Source organism: Vigna umbellata, chromosome 3, assembly GCF_029865625.1.
Source record: "Vigna umbellata cultivar VRB3 chromosome 3, Vumbellata_1.0, whole genome shotgun sequence".
In the NCBI taxonomy this organism is placed as follows: domain Eukaryota; kingdom Viridiplantae; phylum Streptophyta; class Magnoliopsida; order Fabales; family Fabaceae; genus Vigna; species Vigna umbellata.
The window spans coordinates 27,631,692-27,652,475 of record NC_142167.1 but is presented as its reverse complement, the minus strand read 5'-3'; the positions used below and the strand labels follow the sequence as shown (position 1 = coordinate 27,652,475).

Here is a 20,784-nt window from a genome sequence, read left to right as displayed (position 1 = left end):
ACATTTTAATCGATTACCCAATTAATGTAATCGGTTAAGCTTTAACACTTTTACATTTGGACAGGATTTAACAGATTAAAAGTGCATGCAATCGATTAAACAATTTATAAAAGTCACAACATTAAAAAATATGACCGTTATGACAGTAATGGCTTTTCTAGAAAAAGGTTTTCATATAAAACACATTTTAACCGATTAGGAAAATAACATAATTGGTTAAGTTACATACTTAAGCAAATTTTGAAAACTTTTTCATTCATAACACCTCAATGCACACACAGTAAACATATGCAGGCATAACCACGAGTTTTAATCTATTATCCACATAATCTAATCGGTTAAAACTTATGTTTTGCCTCTTTTAAGCATACACTAATATGTGATGAATTTAACAGATAATGCAAACATAATAATAAATTAATTCATGTCGATATGCAATGTGCAAATTGTTTCAATCAATGATTCATTCTTAATCAATGAATACACATATCACATAGTCCAAGCACAATCACAGATATACTAACATAATTGTTTTGCCATTTGGTTGTGCAAGAAACTATAAAACATTTCTTTTGTCATCATAAAAAACACATATGTGAGATATGGGTTCAGTTGTAAATAGCTCCCCTATCAACAATTCATATATGATATGTCCAACTTTGATAAAAGGATCAAAAGTTAAGACCCTTTGATGTTTTTTCAAATCTAGTTTTAAAAAATTTTTGTAACTCAGAATTGGGACTACCATAAGTGCTTATGTGATTTTTCTAACAAAATATGGACCAAAAGAAGCGAACACAAAACATTCCAAAGAAAAATAACACCTCTACCTATCAAAACCAAAAATGCCAATTAATTGGGAAAAATGTGCACTACTCATGGTACTATTCATCGCACGCGCGCAATATTTACTGTTCCACTGCATTTTTTTGCCGCAACATGCCAAATAAGTCCAATTCTTCCAATTTTGACTCATTTAACATGCAACACTCAACACAAAAACAAAGCACACACATTCCACACATCAAACAGAACATACTCTCACTAAACAAAACACACACTAACACGAAACCTTGGTCCCTGGCAATGGCGCCAAATTTGATGTTGATGTCGATGTCGTTTTCGACTCAAATTAATGTTGCAAATTAAATGTAGTATACTAGGCAATGACTCCTAGGTCGTCTCTAAATAAACCAATTTTGGTTCTACCAAAGGATCAAACACGTATTAGGGGGTGTGAACAGTTTACGAATTGAAATTAACAACACAAATTACTTAGATTAAAAAGAAATTAAAAATTGTTGATCACTAGTTCAATTGCAATGCTTCCTATTTGTTAAAATAGAATGGCTTAGTTTCTCATATCAAGACGGGTGGGGGGGACTTGTTGAATTCGTGAAGTGTAAAAATATAAACTTACAGAAACTATTTCACAAAATAAGATGCTTTTACACTTTTCTTGAATCGCATGTTAAAATATATGCAATGCAGCAGTAAACTTAATCGAATATACTAACAGCGTGATGAAAATAGAATGACTTAGTTTCAATACCAAGAGGGGGGTGAATTGGTGAAACACAAAAATAATGTTTTCTTTAAATCTTTTTCGCAAAGTTTATGCCTTTAAAAGCTTTCTTGAAACGCAAGGAAAAAGACTTTGTAGTGCAGCGGAATATAATCGAATGAGCAAAATACAAAGTCAACTGAATATAACAGACTAGGGATAGAAAGATCAAACGTTGAGTTTTTATACTGGTTCGACCAAGCCTACATCTAGTGTCCTTCCACCACATGATCCTATGTAATGCTCCCCCTACCATTATGCATGTTTTATATGTCGGTATCAGGACAACCGGTATCATAGAGTCACATAGCGGAATAAAATAAGCGTAAAGCGTGTTACAGTCACAAATCAAGTTACGATAGTCCACTTTTATAAAATGTATTTTCTTAGAGAGATTTTATCGAACAGTTGATGTGCGAAAAATATAAAGAGTGTAGGGAGTACAAAAATTCACATACAAAATTTTTATCCTGGTTCGAATCAAAAGATTCTACGTCCAATTGTTAATCACTAGAAAAAGTGATTAAAGTTTTCACTAAAATTGGTTTAACAGATTACAATAAAGGGAATGTAAAGATGAAACCTTCCTTCGACGAACGAACCGGAAGCGAACAACCTACACTTTCCTTCGACCAACGAACAGGAACAGTGCAGAAACAATCTTCCTTCGACCAACGAATTGGAAGATAGCAGCTTTGCCAACTTGAAGAGAATCGCTCCGACCTTTGACACACAAAGCGCGAGCTTGTCCTATTCACAAGACCAGGCAATGCAATGAACTAGCTTTTTTGAATTTCCTCAGATTACAGTGTACTCTCAAAAAGCTCAAGTTAACCCTCTAAGGGTTTTAAAGTAACTATATATAGCCAAATGGTCTTAAGTTGAAAAGACACATTACAACTACCAGTGATAATCGATTATTGTTATTGATAATCGATTATTCAAGTCCGTTACAGGGTTTTCAAAAAGTGATAATCGATTATCCTGAGGAACAATCGATTATTCCAGGGACTTGGGCAGTTCTTATCAGAACCAGTGATAATCGATTATTTGAAGTAATAATCGATTATTCTAGAGTGAAATGGTTTTTCAAGAAAGCTCATGATAATCGATTATTCTAGAGTGAAATGGTTTTTCAAGAAAGCTCATGATAATCGATTATTCCATCACATAATCGATTATATGCGTAACTATCTTAAAGATACAAGATTTCTAAGTTTTACATGTTTAAAATCTTTCCTAATACATTTGCAAACTACAAAAGTGCTTTTAAAAAAATTTCAACTTGATTCTTCGAGTTTATTTCTTGCAGCATCATCAAAATCATTTATCTTCAAAGTACCAATGTTCCTAATTGGTAACAATTTCCCCCTTTTTTATGATGATAAAAAATTCACTTGTTTAAAAGCAACTTTGAGTTATTTGCATAAAATACAAACTAACAGACAACGATAACGAGTTAGTAGCAATTGCACTAGGAGTTGATTCTTCTCCCCCTTTTTGATCATAAGCAAAAAGATTAATAAAAATGCTCCCCCTTAATATGATCTCCCCCTTACTAAAAGAATGTATGCACTAGAACAAGAAGGCATTTTATTCATGGCAAGAGGGATTACAATTTCATCATAAAGAAAGACATGAGCATTTAGAAACATCATATGAAGTCAAAACAAACAATCAATCAAGCAAACTAACATAAAATCCCAGTACTAAAACTCCAGATTGGGTGGTCTTTCTGGAGGTTGAAGATTGACGCGATTTTCAATGTTCCCAAGACGAGTGTCAAAATCATCAAACTTCTCAATCACATATTCCTCATGAGTTTGCTACATTTCAATGAGTTCATCAAAACGTGCTTGATGAGCTAAACTCATGTCCTCCAATTGCTTGGACAAATTTGCAAAGTACTCTTCCATTGAGAGAGAGGAGGATGAAGGCATGGTAGAAGGTCCAACTTTAGATGAAGGAGCAGCTCCTAATGGTTCTGCCATATGGGCGTCCATATCATCATCTTCAACATCCTGATGATCATGATCCTTGTGAATGATCACGCGCCCACGGTCGACAAAACCCATTTGAAGAAACATTGTCTCCCCAATTTCAGTGTCAATTGCTTGGATGGCTTGAGTGACCTCTCCTTCTAAGTGAACTCCTTTATATTCAATAATCTTAGAGATGAGAAGAGCGTAGGGAAGATGATAGGCTTGATACTTTTTGGCCTTTAGCATAGTATCAGAGATGAGTGCAGGCCAATCGATATGATATTGTTTAAAATCCCATAAAGAAGAAGAAGATCCTGCTGAAAACATTGAGCATGATTGGTAGCAACGGGGCACATAATCCACACTATCAGATAATGAATTAACCGTTCTTCTACCTTGAATCCTCCAACCAGCAATTGACAATGGTTGGTTTGTTGCGTGGGATTTCTCAAAAAGGATTGAAAGGCAAGGAGACGATTGAAGTCTGGGACGTCAAGATGGACTTTAACAACATCATCCCAGATAGTTAGTTGTGCAACATTTGTCCAGATATCATCGTCCAAAATAATCGGGACACCTTTCACTTTTGTTGTGATGATTCCGTCGCGATAACACAGATTAAAATAGAAGACACGGATAAGATCAGGGTATCCCTTTTGTTCTACGAGATGCGTAAGACCTTGGGCACTAAATACATCTGGAAATTGTAATCCATAGAATCTGTAGAAATCAAGGCGTATGAATTTTACCGCCATTATTCAACGTTCTTGCCAGAAGTGAACGTACTCAGCATACTTCTCCTGATCTGAGATCTAACCATCAATGGTTGTCGAACGAGGGACCCTGGGTCTGGAAGATAAGGCTCAAAATGCTCTTCTGTGTGGTCTTGTAGAGTCAGCCATTGAGATTGAAATGTGAACAGAGATGAAAGGAGATGAAGAAATCTGGTGCAAATTGAAGTTGAGCAGTGTTTTGGGTGCAAAAGAGTGACTATTAATCGATTATTGGGGGCTCTTTATAATAGAACCTAAGAAACTAGCCGTTTATGGCCGTTTATAGCCGTTACAAGTCGCTGCAACGACTCTATTTTTTAAATTGTTCGTGTGATAATCGATTATTGTTAGTGATAATTAATTATCTGTTTAAAAGTCAGTTTCCGGAAATTGCATGATAAACGATTATGGTTGAAGCTAATCAATTATTGTTTCATGAATACCGAGTTTTGGGTTTGAGTCATGAGAATCGATTATTCCATAGGATAATCAATTATTTGCGATTACGAGACTTAACTTCAAAAGCCAAGAATAATCGATTGTCTTCCATGATAATCGATTAAATACACTGTGTTTACGAAAAATCTGAATTTAGCATAATTTTGAATTTTAAGACATGTCGAACACTCCTAACTCCCTTCTAAGTTCATAGAATTTATCCTTAGGCAGTGCTTTTGTAAAGATATCTGCTAATTGATGCAAGGTATCAATGTATTCTATTTGGAAATTTTCCTTTTGAATATGGTCTCTTAAGAAATGATGTCTAATCTCAAATGCTTAGTTCTTGAGTGCATTATGGGATTCTTGGTTAGGTTTATAGCACTAGTGTTGTCACATTTTAGAGGAATGTGATCAAGGAAGATATCAAAATCCTCCAATTGTTGTTTCATCCATAGAATTTGGGAACAACAATTGCCAACGACAATGTATTAAGCTTTAGTGGTAGGAAAGGCTACACACGCTTGTTTCTTTGAGTGCCATGACACTAAAGAACATCCCAAAAAATGACAAGTTCCACTAGTACTTTTCCTATCAATTTTACAGCCATCATAATCCGCATCAGAATATCCTATTAAGCTAGGTGTAGCATCGGAGGGATACCAAAGTCCAAATGAGGTCGTCCCTTTGAGGTATTTCATAATCCTTTTGACAGCTGTTAAATGAGATTCCTTAGGATTTGCTTGGTACCTAGCACACACACATATACTTTGCATAATGTTTGGTCTACTAGTAGTTAGATTCATAGTTTCATTTACTTCTTCACCAGATTCATCCTTTTCTAAGTAGCAAGAAGTTGCCATAGGGGTATTGGCTTCCTTACAAGTATCCATTCCAAACTTCTTAAGCACTTCTCTACAATATTTAGTTTGGGAGACAAAAGTTCCCCCATCCATTTGCTTTATTTGCAGTCTTAAGAAGAAATTAAGCTCACCCATCATAGACATCTCAAACTCACCTTGCATTATATTTCCAAATCCCTCACATAATGAATCATTTGTAGATCCAAAGATAATATCATCTACATACACTTGAACAATCAAGATGTGTTTTCCTACTTTCTTAATAAATAAGCTTGAATCAACCTTTCCTCTGGAAAAATCATTCTCAATCAAGAAGGTACTAAGTCTTTCATATCAAGACCTAGGTGCCTGTTTAAGGCCATTCAATTCCTTTTTCAGTTTATACATATGATCAGGAAATTTGAAATCTTCAAATTGAGGAGGTTGACTAACATATACCCTCTCTTTTATAAAACCATTCAAAAATGCACTTTCTACATCTATTTGATATAGTTTAAATTTCATAATGATGCATAAGCAAGTAAAAGTCTAATTGCTTCTAACCTAGCTACTGGGGCATAAGTTTAATCATAATCTATACCTTCCTCATGACAGTATCCATTTGCAACTAGTCTTGCTTTATTCTTTGTGATGTTTCCATCTTCATCAAGCTTGTTTCTGAAAACACATTTTGTTCCTATGACTTGATAGTCTTCTTTTCTAGGAATGAGTTACCAGACGTCATTCCTTTCAAATTGATTTAGCTCTTCTTGCATAGCAACACACCACTTATCATCTTGAAGAGCTTCTTTTATCTTCTTGGGTTCTATCTGAGACACAAAAGCTACATTTAAGAAAAAATTGTTTAGACTATGTTTAGTAGTTACGCCTGTTGAGATGTCTCCAATGATGTTGTCCAGGGAGAGGCCACGAGGTGGATTGTAGCTCTTGGGATTCACTTCTTGATTTTGAGTTTCTCTATGATTGTTTTCATTTAGATACATCTCTTCAAGAGCTTCCCTTAAATAATCCTCATCACCTACACTTGGTTTATTTGACTCAAGAGGGTTCACGTCAAGGTCCACACTTTCATCAAAGACAACATGCATTGACTGTTAAATTATTAAGGTTCTTATTGAACACTCTATATGCTTTGCTAGTTAAAGAGTAACCTAAGAAGATTGCTTCATCAGATTTAGCATCAAATTTGCCTAGATTATCCTTACCATTATTCAAAACAAAGCATTTGCATCCAAAGATTTTTAAGTGAGACACATTCGGTTTTCTTCCTTTAAACAGTTCATAAGGAGTTAACTTAAGAACAAGCCTGATAAGCATTTTGTTTAGCACATAACAAGCAATACTAACTGCATCAGCCCAAAAATATTTAGGTACATTTGATTCATTCAAAAGAGTTCTAGCTAGTTCGTCTAATGATCTATTTTTCCTTTCAACAATCCCAGTTTTTTGGGGAGTTCTAGGGGCAGAAAATTATGAGTTATTCCATGTTCTTCACAAAAGTTTTCAAATGATTCATTTTCAAATTCACCACCGTGATCACTTCTCAATGTTTTGATTTTCAAATCCTTTTCAATTTGAATATGTTTTACAAATGATTTGAATGCTTTAAAAGCTTCAATTTTCAAGGTTAAAAAGAATGTCCAAGTAAACCTAGTGTAATCATCAACAATCACAAGAGCTAGTAGTTTCCACCAAAACTTTTAATTCTAGATGGACCAAACAAGTCCATATGCAAAAGTTCTAAAGGTTTTTATGTAGAAATCATGCTTTTGGATGAAAAAGATGATTTGGTTTGTTTTCCCTTTTGACATGTAGAAGATAATTTATCTTTTTCAAACTTCAATTTAGGCAAACCAATCACAAGATCTTTTGAAATCAATTTCTTCAAATGTTGCATATGATGTGTGCAACTCTTTTATGCCATAATCAAGGATTTTCCTCTTTTGCAACTAAACATGTTATGCTATGATTGGATGCACTTTCAATGTCAATCAAATAAATATTATTATGCCTAACACCTTGCAGAGCAACATCAGAAGAATTCTTAAAATAAACAGTACATTTATCACTTTCAAATGTTACCTTAAGACCGTTGTCCCAAAGTTGACTTATGCTCAAGAGGTTGTGTTTGAGATCTTCAACATATAATACATCTTTTATAGTCAAGGTATTTCCTCCTCCAATGTTTCCACTTCCAATTATTCTCCCTTTGCTGTTATCCACATATGTTAGAAATCCTTTCTTCTTTTTCTCAAAATAGATGAACCTTTTTTTGGCACCGGTCATGTGTCTTGAACATCCACTATCAAGACACCACAATGACTTCTTTGACTTTGTTGCTTCCTACAAAACAAATTAAGCAAGAATTTAGGTCCCCAATCTCATTATGGGTCCTTGGGGTTAGTATATGCAAGCAAGCATTATTTCACAACTTTAACCCATGCATATTTTCCATTTGGAATTCCAAAATGCTTAATGTTGCATTTGTTTGATGTATGACCATGCTTCATGCAATAAAAACAAGAAGCATCATGCACCTTATTTTTCACAAAAGTTCAACCCAAACTCTACGAGTTCTCTTAACTTTAGACCTTTTATGATGATGCATGTTCTTACTACCATTATTGCTTCTTTTAAAGGTAGTTTTAGCATTCGAGTTAGACTTGGATGTCTTTGCAAGTAGATTTTCAAGAATGTCAATATCAAACATATGACTCTTACAAGATAAACATTCAACAGGTTGTTCATTTGCATTAGACTCAGACAATTTAGTTTCAAGATTACTAACTTTATTTCTTAATTCCACTTCTTCCTCTAATGCTTTCTCATATTTAATTTGCAAATCCTTAAACTCATTTTTCAAAATTTTATGAGCAGCATCTAGTTTTTCAGATTTATTTAACAATTCAAGAAAGGCCTTTTGTAAATCAAATTCATCACTTGACTCAAAACTAGAATCACTTACTTGGCTTCCAGCATCTTCTGAGTTTGTCATTAAACAGAGATTTGCTTCCTCATCTGATTCACTAGCGCTTGAAGAACTAGAAGCGTTTTCTTCCCATGCTATGTAAGCTTTCTTCTTCTTGGGAAACTTTCTTTCTTTCTTTTCTTCACTTTTCTTGTTCTTAGGACAATTAATCTTCACGTGTCCTTTTTCTCTACATCCATATCACTTGACGCTTGATGGAGAACCTTGATTTTCTTTTCTTTCTCCACGGTACTTATCTTTTCCTTTTGCTCTCATGAATTTGGCACACTTCTTTATCATGAGGCTCATGTTTTCTTCATCATCGGAATCATCATCTTCAATTTTTCTTGAACTTCTTCCCTTAGAAATTTCAGATTTGAAGGCAAGCGTCTTTCTTTTACCTTGATCCTCTTCTTCAGTTAATCTGTTCAACTCAAGCTCGTGCTCATGAAGCTTTCCAAAGAGAATCGCCATTGACATCTGAGTGAGGTTTTGAGACTCCGAGATGGCAGTCACCTTTGGTTGCCAAGACCTGTCCAATGATTTTAATATTTTTACATTCAATTCATCAGTGTCAAAAGTCTTACCCAACACTGTCAAGTGGTTCACAATGTGGGTGAAGCGCTTTCGAACATCTAAAATTGTTTCTCCAGGCTGCATTCTGAACATCTCATACTCATAGATGAGTGTGTTCTTCCTTGCGTGTTTCACGGCATCTGTACCCTCATGTGTGACTCTGAGGACCTCCCACATCTCCTGTGTTGTCTTACAAACTGAAATTCTATAGAATTCATCAAGTACAACAGTAGATGAAATAATATTACAAGCCTTAATATAAAATTGGGCTCTTCTATTTTCCTCAACAGTCCAGTTAAAGTATGGTTTTTCTACTTCTACACCATCAACAGTACTTATTGGAATATAAGGACATTTTGTACAGCTTCCCAGATGCCTCTGTCAACAGACCCCATAAATATTTCCGTTATCACTTTCCAGAATGCATAGTTATCAACAGTAAAAAGTGGTGGTCTGTTGAAGGATGCTCCTTCGGCATACACTTGAGTTTGATGACCGACCTTTTTCGCAAAAGTTTGAAAGAATATCAAAGCAAGCTCTGATACCAATTGTCGATATCAGGACAACCGGTATCATAGAGTCATGTAGTGGAATAAAATAAGTGTAAAGCGTATGACGGTCACAAATCAAGTTACGATAGTCCATTTTTATAAAATTTATTCTCTTAGAGAGATTTCATCGAACAGTTGATGTGCAGAAAATGTAAAGAGTGTAGGGAGTAGAAAAATTCACACACAAAATATTTATCCTTGCTTGAATCAAAAGATTCTACGTCCAGTTGTTAATTGTTAACAATATTTTTGATCTCCAGAAACGAAACCAAAAACTTGTTGATGGATCGGCAAGTGTACCGAATCACACAAGTAATATAAAATGGTAAGACCAAGTATTGTATCCCAGAAGACTCTTGATGACAAATTTATGAACACCGAAAAACGGCGCCACAAACTTGTTTAACAATCGGCAAGTGTGACCGAATCGTATCAAGTAATAAAACTAGGTAAGACCAAGTATCATTTTCCCAAAGGACTCACGGCCTAGTTAGTTATATGATTTGTTGATTATTTGAGACTTGTAAACAATTGATTGTAGGTTTAAATGCAAAAGACAGTAATTAAACATGTATGCATGAATGTTGATCAATGGAAAAGAGGAAAACAAACACTTTAAAGACTGTTGCACAGGCTCAATCACAGTTGTGTGAATTATGTGGAGGTGACCATATCAATGGTCAATGCGCTTTTCCAGTAGAAGCCTTAGAGGATGTTAACTTCATGGCCAATCAATACCGTCAGGGGAATTTTAATCAAGGGTGGAAACCACACCCAAGCATTGGTCACGGACAAACTGGGCAAGCTGGACAAACTGGGCAATTCAATAAGCAACAACAACAACCAACCTTTTGGCAACAGATTTCTATACTTAATGAAAGGTCAATAAGGATGGAAGAAACTCTTCATCAGTTCATACAGAAAACTGAGTCTACTCAAAAGAGCACTGAAGCTACTATTAAGAATTGGGAGACTCAAATGGGTCAGATTACTAAGTAGTTGGAAGAGAGGCCAAACAAAAATTTTGGGGCTAATACTGAGGTTAACCCCAGGGAAGAATGCAAAGTGGTGGAGAGTACAAATGATGAGAGAGTTGAGTTAGAAGAAGGAGAGCAAGAAAAAGAAGAGAGAAAAGAGAAAGGAGAGAGAAGAGAGATAGAGAGTAATGATATTTTTCCTTTTCCAATAAATGAAGAGAAGCAATTTGATTTTACAGAATTATTCAAGATGGTGGACAATGATGTACCTTGGAATCAGATATTACAACAAATTGCAGTTTATACTAAACCTGAGGAAGAAGTCTCTACAAAGAAAAGACGTAGAGATAATGACACAAAGAAGTATAAAGCTGTTAAAAAGGAACCATTCCCTCTAAAGGCAAAAGATCCAGGAGGTTTCTCCATTCCATGCACAATAGGGAAGAAAAGGATAAACAAGGCCTTACTTGATTTAGGATCAAGTGTTAACTTGATACCTTATTCTTTATTGGAGCAGATCGGTGATGTTGATGTGAAGCCTGTAAAGGTTAACTTAGTAATGGCAGATGGATCTTCAAAGGAACCTTGTGGAATAGCAGAAGATATTATAGTTTGTGTGGGCAAACTCCAGTTCTTGGTAGACTTTGTGGTGATGGAGATGGAGACTGAAAAGATACCCATTATTCTTGGAAGATCGTTTATGAAAACAGCCAAAGCTATCATTGATGTGAACGAAGGTATAGTGGTGCTCCAAGATAGAGAAGAGAGAGTTGTTGTAGATATCTTCAAAGAAGAGAGGCAGATGCTGGAAGAAGAAGCTAGTCATAAAGCTGCATTTCAAGATGTACTCATGACTAGCCCTCAAGATGAAAAGCCCAAGGTTAAAGGTAAACATTGTTTATTGTTTCAGGTACCGGAAAAAGAAAAGATTGGAAGAGGAAGAAAAGTTCCTGATGACTGGATGAAAGAACAACTCCAACTGGGTACACCTGTGAGATTCAAAAACAAGTTGTGGGTTGTGAAAGGCTATAAAGAAAAGGAGATGATAGAGATAGAGTCTCCATATTCTAGAAGAGTCAAAACAGTACATCGAAGCAGTTGAGGAGTTGGTGGAATATGGACATCAACCAGGAAGAAGGAACTTGAACTTTATTGGGTCAAGCTAATGACGTTAAAAGAGCGCTTGCTGGAAGGCATTCCAGTAATTTGAGGACAATATTTACTTTGATTTTATTTTGGTTTTGTAATTTTTAATCAGTTGGACATTATTTCTGTAAATATTTTGCTGGGATATAGCATCTACTGAAGGATGCTAGGTGGTTAAGTATCCACTGAAGGATACTAGGTTTGTTACACCTACTAATGGGTGTTGGTAAGAAAGTTTTGCACCTACTGATGGGTGTTGGTGGATTTTGGGTCAGGCTCGTGACGTTAAACAAGCGCTACCTGGGAGGCAACCCAGTTGATTGATTATATTTTTTGTTTGTTCTACTGTAGTTGCATAATAGGATTTTGCATGAGTAATCTGAACATGGTATTGCATGAGTAATCTGAACATGGTATTGCAGGGAGTAAGTGAGAGGCATGGGTAGGAGGCACCTAGGTTAAGCTAGGAAGAAGAAGAGCACTTCCCAAAAGTGCCGCTGAGCTGCAAACTACCGCTGAGCGGTAGTGTCGCAGATTGGGCTTAGGTTGCGCCTAAGCGGAACCCGAGCCCATTAGGGTATTTTTATACCCTAAGCTGCGCCTTAGTTTATCTTTTCAGATTTTTCTCTACACACACACTCCTACATACTTTTTCAAAAGGTTCTCTACAATTTTTCCCTCATCCCTCTTGAGAAAATCTCTTTCACTCATTTTATCAGTAGCTTTCCATCTAAGTTTGGGGTAGGAAGAGAGAGCATCATAGCTTGAAAGCATTCTCAGTTCATCTAGCATCTCCACCCAAGTAAGTCAAGCATTTTTCATTCTAGGGTTCTTGAATGTGAATTTGATTGTTAAAGCATGAATCTTTAGGGGTTTTGATTTCTATGCATGATTTGATGATTTAATTGAAGTTTGAACCGATTGAACTGAATGAGTTTGATCTGGACAACTAAAAATTGCATGTGGGTGGAGTTAGGACAGGTTAAAAACGAAGTTTTCAAAAATCTGCAGAGTCACCGCTCAGGGGTAAATTGCCGCTGAGCGGCACTCTGACAGACATTAGATTTTTGTTGAATTGCTGCACTAGTGGCTGTGAGGGGTGATTTTTGACCCTCAGCGATGGTTTAGCTTCAAAATATGGTGTTGTTTGTGTGTTACTAATGAATTACAACAATTTTTGGTGGTTTTGTATTTGTGTTTGATGTAGGAATGGCATCCTCTTTAGGCAAAAGAAAAAAGACCATGGCATCCAAAAGAAAAGAAAAGGAACCAGAACAACCCCATTCTAGTAGGTTCCTATCTCGCAAACATGAGAAGCATTTCAAGGTGGTCCAAGATAGGAGGCTACTGATGGAGAGAAAGGTTAGAATGATACTTAACTTTGCTCCTCAATTTGGAGAGCAATTGTTAGGGAATGATTGGGGGAAGCTAGCCACATACCCTACACCTGCCAATATAGCTGTGGTAAAAGAATTCTACATTAATGCAAGAAAGATTGGTGATTATCCAGCTGAGAATTACCTTAGCTATGTCAGAGGCCATGCTATTAGGTATGATCCTGATTCCATCAACAACTTCTTGGACACTGTGTGGGCTGGTGAGCAGTGCCAATTTGCTCTCTGTATGGAAGAAGGCGCTGATTTTGATGATGTGGAGAGAGTCTTATGTGTACCTGAAGGACATTTTTAGAGGAATAAAACTGGCTCTGTAGTGAACATTAGGAGGACTGATTTGACTCCTCTTGCAAAGTATTGGATGGCTTTTTCTCATGCCAACATTCAGCCATGTTCTCATGTGTCAGACATTACTCTTAGCAGGGCACTCCTCCTTTGCTGTGCAATCAGGAACTTGAATGTCAATATTGGACAGGTAATAGCTGATGAGATAAGGGTATGCGCTAACACAACAAATAACAAAGCACCCTTAGGACATCCGTCTTTAATCACACACCTCTGCAAGATAGCTGGGGTGGATACTTCAGCTCCACCCTTTGAAAGGCCAAGGAAAGCAATTAATGAGGCTTATTATAGACAATATTGTGGAGGTGAGGAAGCATCTCAACCAGTTCCCCCACGCCGTACTCCCAGAGAAAGAGGGTAAGCACAGAGTCGGGCATCTGTGAAACACATGAAGCAGAACCTTTTCAAATGAGGGACATGTACATGTCTCTTATAGGTGCACAGTTACAGTCTATCCACAGAAGGCAGGTGGCTACTGCAGAGATGATTGTTGGAATGTATGATACACCTCCAGCACACAGGTGGACTATGGAGGAGTTTCATAATGTGATAGCTTAGCCAGAAGAGCAGGTACAAGGAGGCAGAGCTAAAGCAGCTGAAGCTTCAGCTATGGAGATGGAGGAAGATGATGTTGAAGTTGATGATGATGATGCATTTGAGGATGCGGAAGATGAGGAAGAAGAGGAGGATACAGATGACAGCTCAGATTGATGAGGAGCTGAGATAGCATTTACTGATGAATGCTATCATAACTAGAGCAGGACTTATGCTTTTGTTTGGTTTTGTGTTCTGAACTTACTTATTTATGTTTTTAGAATAGGGTTTGATGTACTCAATTGAAAACTTTGTCTGTTATGATGGTTTGCTTGTGATTGTGATTGTTTGATAAAGTAATGCTTGATGATGCTTTGATATTGATTGATGTGGAGATGTACATTATATGCTTATACAGGTGATTCACAAGCTTTGTGAACAAATGCATGATGTTGTGATTGTGATTGTGATATTAAGCAGGATGTTTATGTCAAATGTGAACGAGCTTATGTGTGAGGTTTTGAGCTCCAGAGTTTGTGTGAATGAATACTATTCTTTTGGAAGCATGAATGACTTTGCCCAAGTTTTCTATGATTGGATTACTTGCTTGTTTGCATCATATGATCAAGGCCATTTGTTGATAACCCTTCTATTAGCCAAATTCATAAATTTAGCCCACTAAAAGAGAACACTTTGTGTTCTATCCTTTGAACCCTTAGCCTTGAACATGATTTGAAAACCCTTGTGAAAAGTTTTACCTTGAGTTAAGTAAAAAATATTGTGGTATTGATAAATGTTCAAGTTTGGGGTTGTTGGAAAATAGAAATGGAAATTGAAAGCATTGAGCTAAGTGCTAAGAAATAAGAATGTGAAAAGAAAAAGAAAAAGAGAAAGAAAAGAAAATGCAAAGCTCAATGCAAAAGAAAGTTGGGAATAAATAAGAATGATTGTGTTGATATGATTCTCTTAACTTAAGGGTTTTGTGATCCAAAAAAAACCAATTTTCTTGTTAGCCCAGCCACATTATAAGCCAATGAAAAAGTCCTTGTGATGATGCATGCTTGTGAATTTATTTGATTGTGGTTAAATGAAAGGCAAAGACGATTCATGTGACATTGTGATAGTAGAGTGAATGAGTGATTACCTCTTATACACTTGTGTTTGAGTGAAACACTTTACCTAGTGAGGAAATATTCATTGAGCACATGAACATCCATGTTTAGTTGATTGATCATTCATGAAAAATAGCATTTGTTGGATATTAAGTGACTTTGTGAACACCAAATCATGTGCACGTCTTGATTGAAATCTTTGTCATGAGTTTGATTGAAGTCTTTACTTATCTTGAAAAGAAGATTTTTGAATGAGTGAACCATTATAAGGATTGGTAGAAGATTGAGTTACATCTTGTTTGCTTGAGGACAAGCAAAGTTCTAAGTTTGGGGTTGTGATAATAGTTGAAAATCCCTAACTAAAGATGAAAGAAAGCATGTATCTTAATATAAGATGTTAAAACACAAATTCCATATATGAGAGTTTCACAAGACTACATTGATTCCCCAACAACAATACAAGGTTTAGTTCACCATAATCATGGTGAAACTAGATGAACAATAATGAAAGAATGAAAGAGATAGAAAAACCCTAGAAAGAGAAGAGGAGAGTTGTCACCATCTCCCAATGGTGAAAAGTGTGTTTCTGCTTCCTCCCAGCCAAAGATACAAACCCTAGGACGTCTTAAAGCTTATATACTATTCTAAAATTACAGAAAATTAGGCCCAAGCCCAAAATAGTGCCGCTCAGCGGTAAGTGCGTGAGTTGTTTTTCTCCCCTCAGCGGCCTTTTCACCCCTCAGCGGAGCCAACGTGGGTTTCTGAGTGCCGCTCAGCAGTAAACTGCCGCTGAGCGGTACTTGCGGCTTCTCCTTTTGCACTTTTTGATGTCTTTTCTGATTCCATCTCTATCCTTCTTCACTTCTTTCACCAAATTCACCTTAAAACCTGCATAAAACACTGAAATCAAACATAAACCTGTCCAACTCTCTTATTTCTAAAAATATAACCAAAAGTATGATTTCAAGCTAGTTTCAAAGTGTTAAAGGTTGCTTTTAGTATCAATTTTAAGCATGAAAATAACAGTTTTTCAACTGTTATCAACTCTTGGCATTAAAAAATTGCGTGACAACTGAATTAATTAAGACTTAAAAGAAACAAGATCATTGGTTTAAAATGCAAAAACAGAAAATTAAATATGAATGCAAATTGATCAATAGTAGAGTAACACAAAGATGAACGAATGTTGTTTAATATGAGATGAATATGTTGTTGGGGTTAGATTTCACCAAGTTCCCTCTCATGTATATAAGAATTCCTCTTTATGCATTAATCTTAATGTTACTCACTAAAGTACTTAGAACCCAATCCCTTGGCGCAATAAGCCTGCCTTAATTCTAGTTCGTGCAATTCCTAGCGTTCCTAGAAAATTAAGTCTGAAGATCAAGAACATAAGACGACCAAGTACTCATACCCTCATCCTTGAGAAATATTACCCTTGGGAGAATTCAACAAGAACCTGAATTGTAAGGAACCTCCTGGCACTCATGCAATTCATAAATCATGCAACTAAATGAGTTAAAGAGAGCAAGCATTAAAATAGATGAATTCCCTAACAATTAATGAATAAAGCATATATGATTAAGAATCAATTCAAACACATGAGAGTTCACAAGGTTACATCATTCCCCAACAACAAATAGAGTTTAGTTCCCCATAGACATGGAGAAACTAGATGTATAATGGAAAAGCATGAGATAGTAAAACCCTAAGAGTAGAAGAGGAAGCTTCCGCCTCCAGATCCGCCTTCAGAGAGTAGAAGAGTGTGTTGTTGTGTTGCTCCAGCGAAAGATGCAAAACCTAGAGCATCGGGATCCTTTAAATAGAGTAGAAATAGGGCCCGATCCAAAAAAGTTGAAACAGAGCCAAAAATGGGCCTAATGCACGACGCACGATGCCTAGGCGGTGGACGTCAATTTCTGGTCGCCCAAGCCTCCACTAGGCGCCCAAGCTTCGCGGTTGACTTTTCTGGTTAACTTTTTTGCATTCCAAGTATTTGGTACTTTAACTCTTCCTTCAAATCATTCCAATAGCCTACAAAATCAAGGGAATTTGGTGATAAAATCATCAAGTATAACCTCAACTCCCCTATTCACAAAACTAAAGCAAAAACATGAGTCAAAGCAGGTTTCTAAGTCAAAAAGGGTGCTTTTAGTATCAAAATTACATCACAGATAACGATATTTTAAACCGTTATCACAACCCCAAACTTAGAACTTTGTTTGTCCTCAAGCAAAACAAATTGTAACTTAGCTTTTCAGAACAATCACTACAATGACTCGACCTTTTTCAAAAACTTTTTTCTTCCAGGACAAGATATCACTTTTATCAACTCAGCATAAAGATGTCAGTCAAGATGTGCAGATGTCTTAATTCAATTAAAATTAATGTGATGCTCATATGTTTCAACAGATGCTATTCTTAAGAATCATCAATCAACCAAGTAGAGATGTAATCAGAAATTCAGAGAACTACTCTTCACCAAAGAAAGTGTTTCACTCAAGCACTCAAAAGTGTATCACTCAAGCACTCAAAAGTGTATCACTCAAGCACTCAAAAGTGTATAGTGAAATGTTGGTGTTTCTTTCACCTGCTATCACAATGTCACACAAATTAATTTTGCCTTTCATTTAACCAAAATCAAACATACTCACAAGCAGGTTTTTATCACAAGGGCTTTTCTTGGCTTGTAACTTGGTTGGGCTAAGAAGAAAGATTGTTTTTCAGGAATGCAAAATCCTTGAGTTAAGAGAGATATTTATGAATTTAACAATTACATACAGGTTCTCTTTTCAAGAAGATCTTTTTCTTATTCCCAACCTTTTCCCTTGCACTGAGCTTTTCTTTTTATTTTTTCTTTTCTTTTGATTTCTCTTTTTCTTTTTCTTTGTGCTCACTGCTTATTTTTTTAGCAACCCCAAACTTGAACCTTTATCAATACCTCACAAATATTCTCAACTCAACTCAAGGTAAAGAATTTAAAACAAGATTTTCAAAGCATGCTTAAGGCTAAAGGTTCAAAGGATGGAACAAACTGTTCTCTTTTTATTTGGAAAAATTCATGAGTAGGCTGAAAAAATTAAAGGATAACAAAAGATGGCCTTGATCATATGAAACCTGCAAACAAGTAGTTCAATCACAGAAAATTTAGGCAAAATCATTCATGCTTCCAAAGGAATAAAAATTATTCACAGCAACTCTGAAGCCCAAAACTCACACAGGTAAACTCTCAAATCCCAGAATTCAGAAAAACATCCTGCTCAGTATCTCAATTAAATTTTACCTCAAGCACCTGTTTCATACTTTTGGAGCCATCACCTGTATATCAACACATCATGCATCATCTTAACATCAATCAATACACTAGAATATCATAAAGCAATACTTATCACAAAACAATCACAATTGAATCAAAGTAGTGAAGTTCATTCAAGCAAAGTACAAAAAATAAAAGAAAAAAAAATAAAACAAACAAAATAGAATCAATCAAAACAATAAAACAAAAACAGAAAAATAAAATAAAAGTATGTAAAACACTAGGTTGCCACCTAGCAAGCGCTTCTTTAACGTCACTAACTTGACCCAGTCTTCATCATCATAATATCCATCAGTAGATCTCTAATCACATAGCATCAATCAGTAGATGCTAATATTTCTTATCTTCATTGGTATCCCTTAATAGACTGTTGGTATCGGAGGGGGTATTTTTCGAAGAGTATAGCGCAGCGGAATTAAAACTCAGAGAGCGGAAAGCGTGTTCGATCACAATTAAAATTAATTTGGTCCTTTTAGTAAAAATAATTTTCTTTCAGAAAATTAATCAAACAGTTGATATACGTAAAATAATATGAGTGTAGGGAATAGAAAAATCACACAGATATTTTTATACTGGTTCGATTCAACAGAATCAACGTCCAGTCGTTAATCACTATAAATAGTGATTAACAGTTCCACTAAAAATGGTTTAACAGATTACAATCAAATGAACAGGAATAAAACGAAAAGAACCACTCTACCAACTTGAAGAGAACCGCTTCGGCAATCGACCAACGATTCGCAAGCTTCTCCTTTCACAAGACCAGGCAGAGTACCTTGCTAACTTGAAGAGAGTCTGCTCCGACTATCGACACACGATACGTGAGCCTCTCCTTTCACAAGACCAAGCAAGGGAACAATGAACAAAAAGCTCTCTAAGAACGTTCCTCTGACACATAGTGTTCTAAGCTTTCTCAGTTCAAAAAAAACGTTACCTTCTGATTTCTCCAAATCAAATTATATAGCCAAGTACACTGAATGCCAAAGGTCAGCTCCCAACTGTCATGAATAATCGATTATTGTAAGTGATAATCGATTATTCAAGTCCATTACAGAGTTTTCAAAAAAGTGATAATCGATTATATGAAGTGATAATCGATTATTCAAGTATGACTTGTGATAATCGATTATTGCTTAACCATAATCGATTATACTAGTAAAAATTACAATGTTTAACATTTTCCTACTACATTCAAAATCTACAAGTTGCTTTTTTTAAATATTTTCCTACTACATCCAAAATCTATAAGTTGCAGCATCATCAAAACACATCTTCAGGTTTTACCAATACTCCTTATTGAAAACATAGACACCAATCTTTCACATCTTTATTGACATTCATCAGTAGATGCCTAATCACCTAACATCCATCAGTACATGTTGTAGAAGCATCCATCAGTACATGTTGTCATTACTGCCATCAAAAGCAGCATATAACCTAAAAAAATTCAAACACACAAAAACAAAATCAAATCCAAACCACACAACTAAATTAAAAAGAAAAAATAAAAATAAAACAAAATAAGAGATAAAAAAAATTCAGAGACTAGGTTGCCTCCCAACAAGTGCTTCTTTAACGTCACTAGCCTGACACCATTAAACTCAATTTGGATCACCCAATTCCGACTTTAATCTTGGTGTTCTCCTTTCTATCTCCACACCAACTTATCTTCAACAGCTTCCTCTTTGTAGGCTTGACTTCAAGACCACCAATCTTTTCAAATACATATAAGGGCATCAAGTTGATACTAGACCCTAAATCAATTAGGGCTTTCCCTCTTTCATGACTCCCAATAGTGCAGGGGATATTGAAACTTCCCGGATCTTTAGCTTTTGGAGGAAGTGCCTTATGCAAGATCACACTGCAATTGCTCTGTACCTCAATTATTTCCTCCTCTGGACTTTTTCTCTTTTTATTGAATTTTTTCAGGAAGTTAACATAACTCGGGACCTGTTGCAATGTCCTAGTCACATGAATTGTAATCTCCACTTCCTCGAAGATTTCCATGGATTGCTTAAACTGTCTTTCCTTCTCCTCCCTAGAATAATTCTTTGGGCAGGGAGGAGGTTTTTCATATAATTCTTTCTTTTCTTCCTTATCCTCTTCCTTTCCTTTTTTTTTTCTTCTCTCTCACTCTCTTCTTTTTCTTTCTCTATATCTGTCTCTTCTCAAACTTTCTTTTTCTTTTCTCTCTAATTTTCTCTCATCTTCTTCCTCTCTTTTTTCTCTTTTCTTTTACCTCACT

General features: G+C 35.9%; 1 protein-coding gene across 1 annotated transcript; it reads right to left on the bottom strand.

The window, feature by feature from the left end:
* Positions 1-19,933: 19,933 nt before the first annotated feature.
* LOC124843566 (uncharacterized) lies at positions 19,934-20,546 on the bottom strand. Its single transcript, XM_047320344.2, has 2 exons — positions 20,155-20,546; positions 19,934-19,976 (listed from the first exon to the last, which is right to left on the bottom strand). The coding sequence occupies exons 1-2, from the start codon at positions 20,544-20,546 to the stop codon at positions 19,934-19,936; spliced, it is 435 nt and encodes a 144-aa protein (XP_047176300.2).
* Positions 20,547-20,784: the final 238 nt, after the last annotated feature.

Bases quoted from the DNA above. Each gene is read 5' to 3' on its own strand.
- LOC124843566 (XM_047320344.2), bottom strand. From the start codon at position 20,546: ATGGAAATCTTCGAGGAAGTGGAGATTACAATTCATGTGACTAGGACA. The intron at 19,977-20,154 runs GTGATCCAAATT...GAATTTTTTTAG, and splicing joins AAGATTAAAGTCGGAATTGG to GTTATATGCTGCTTTTGATG.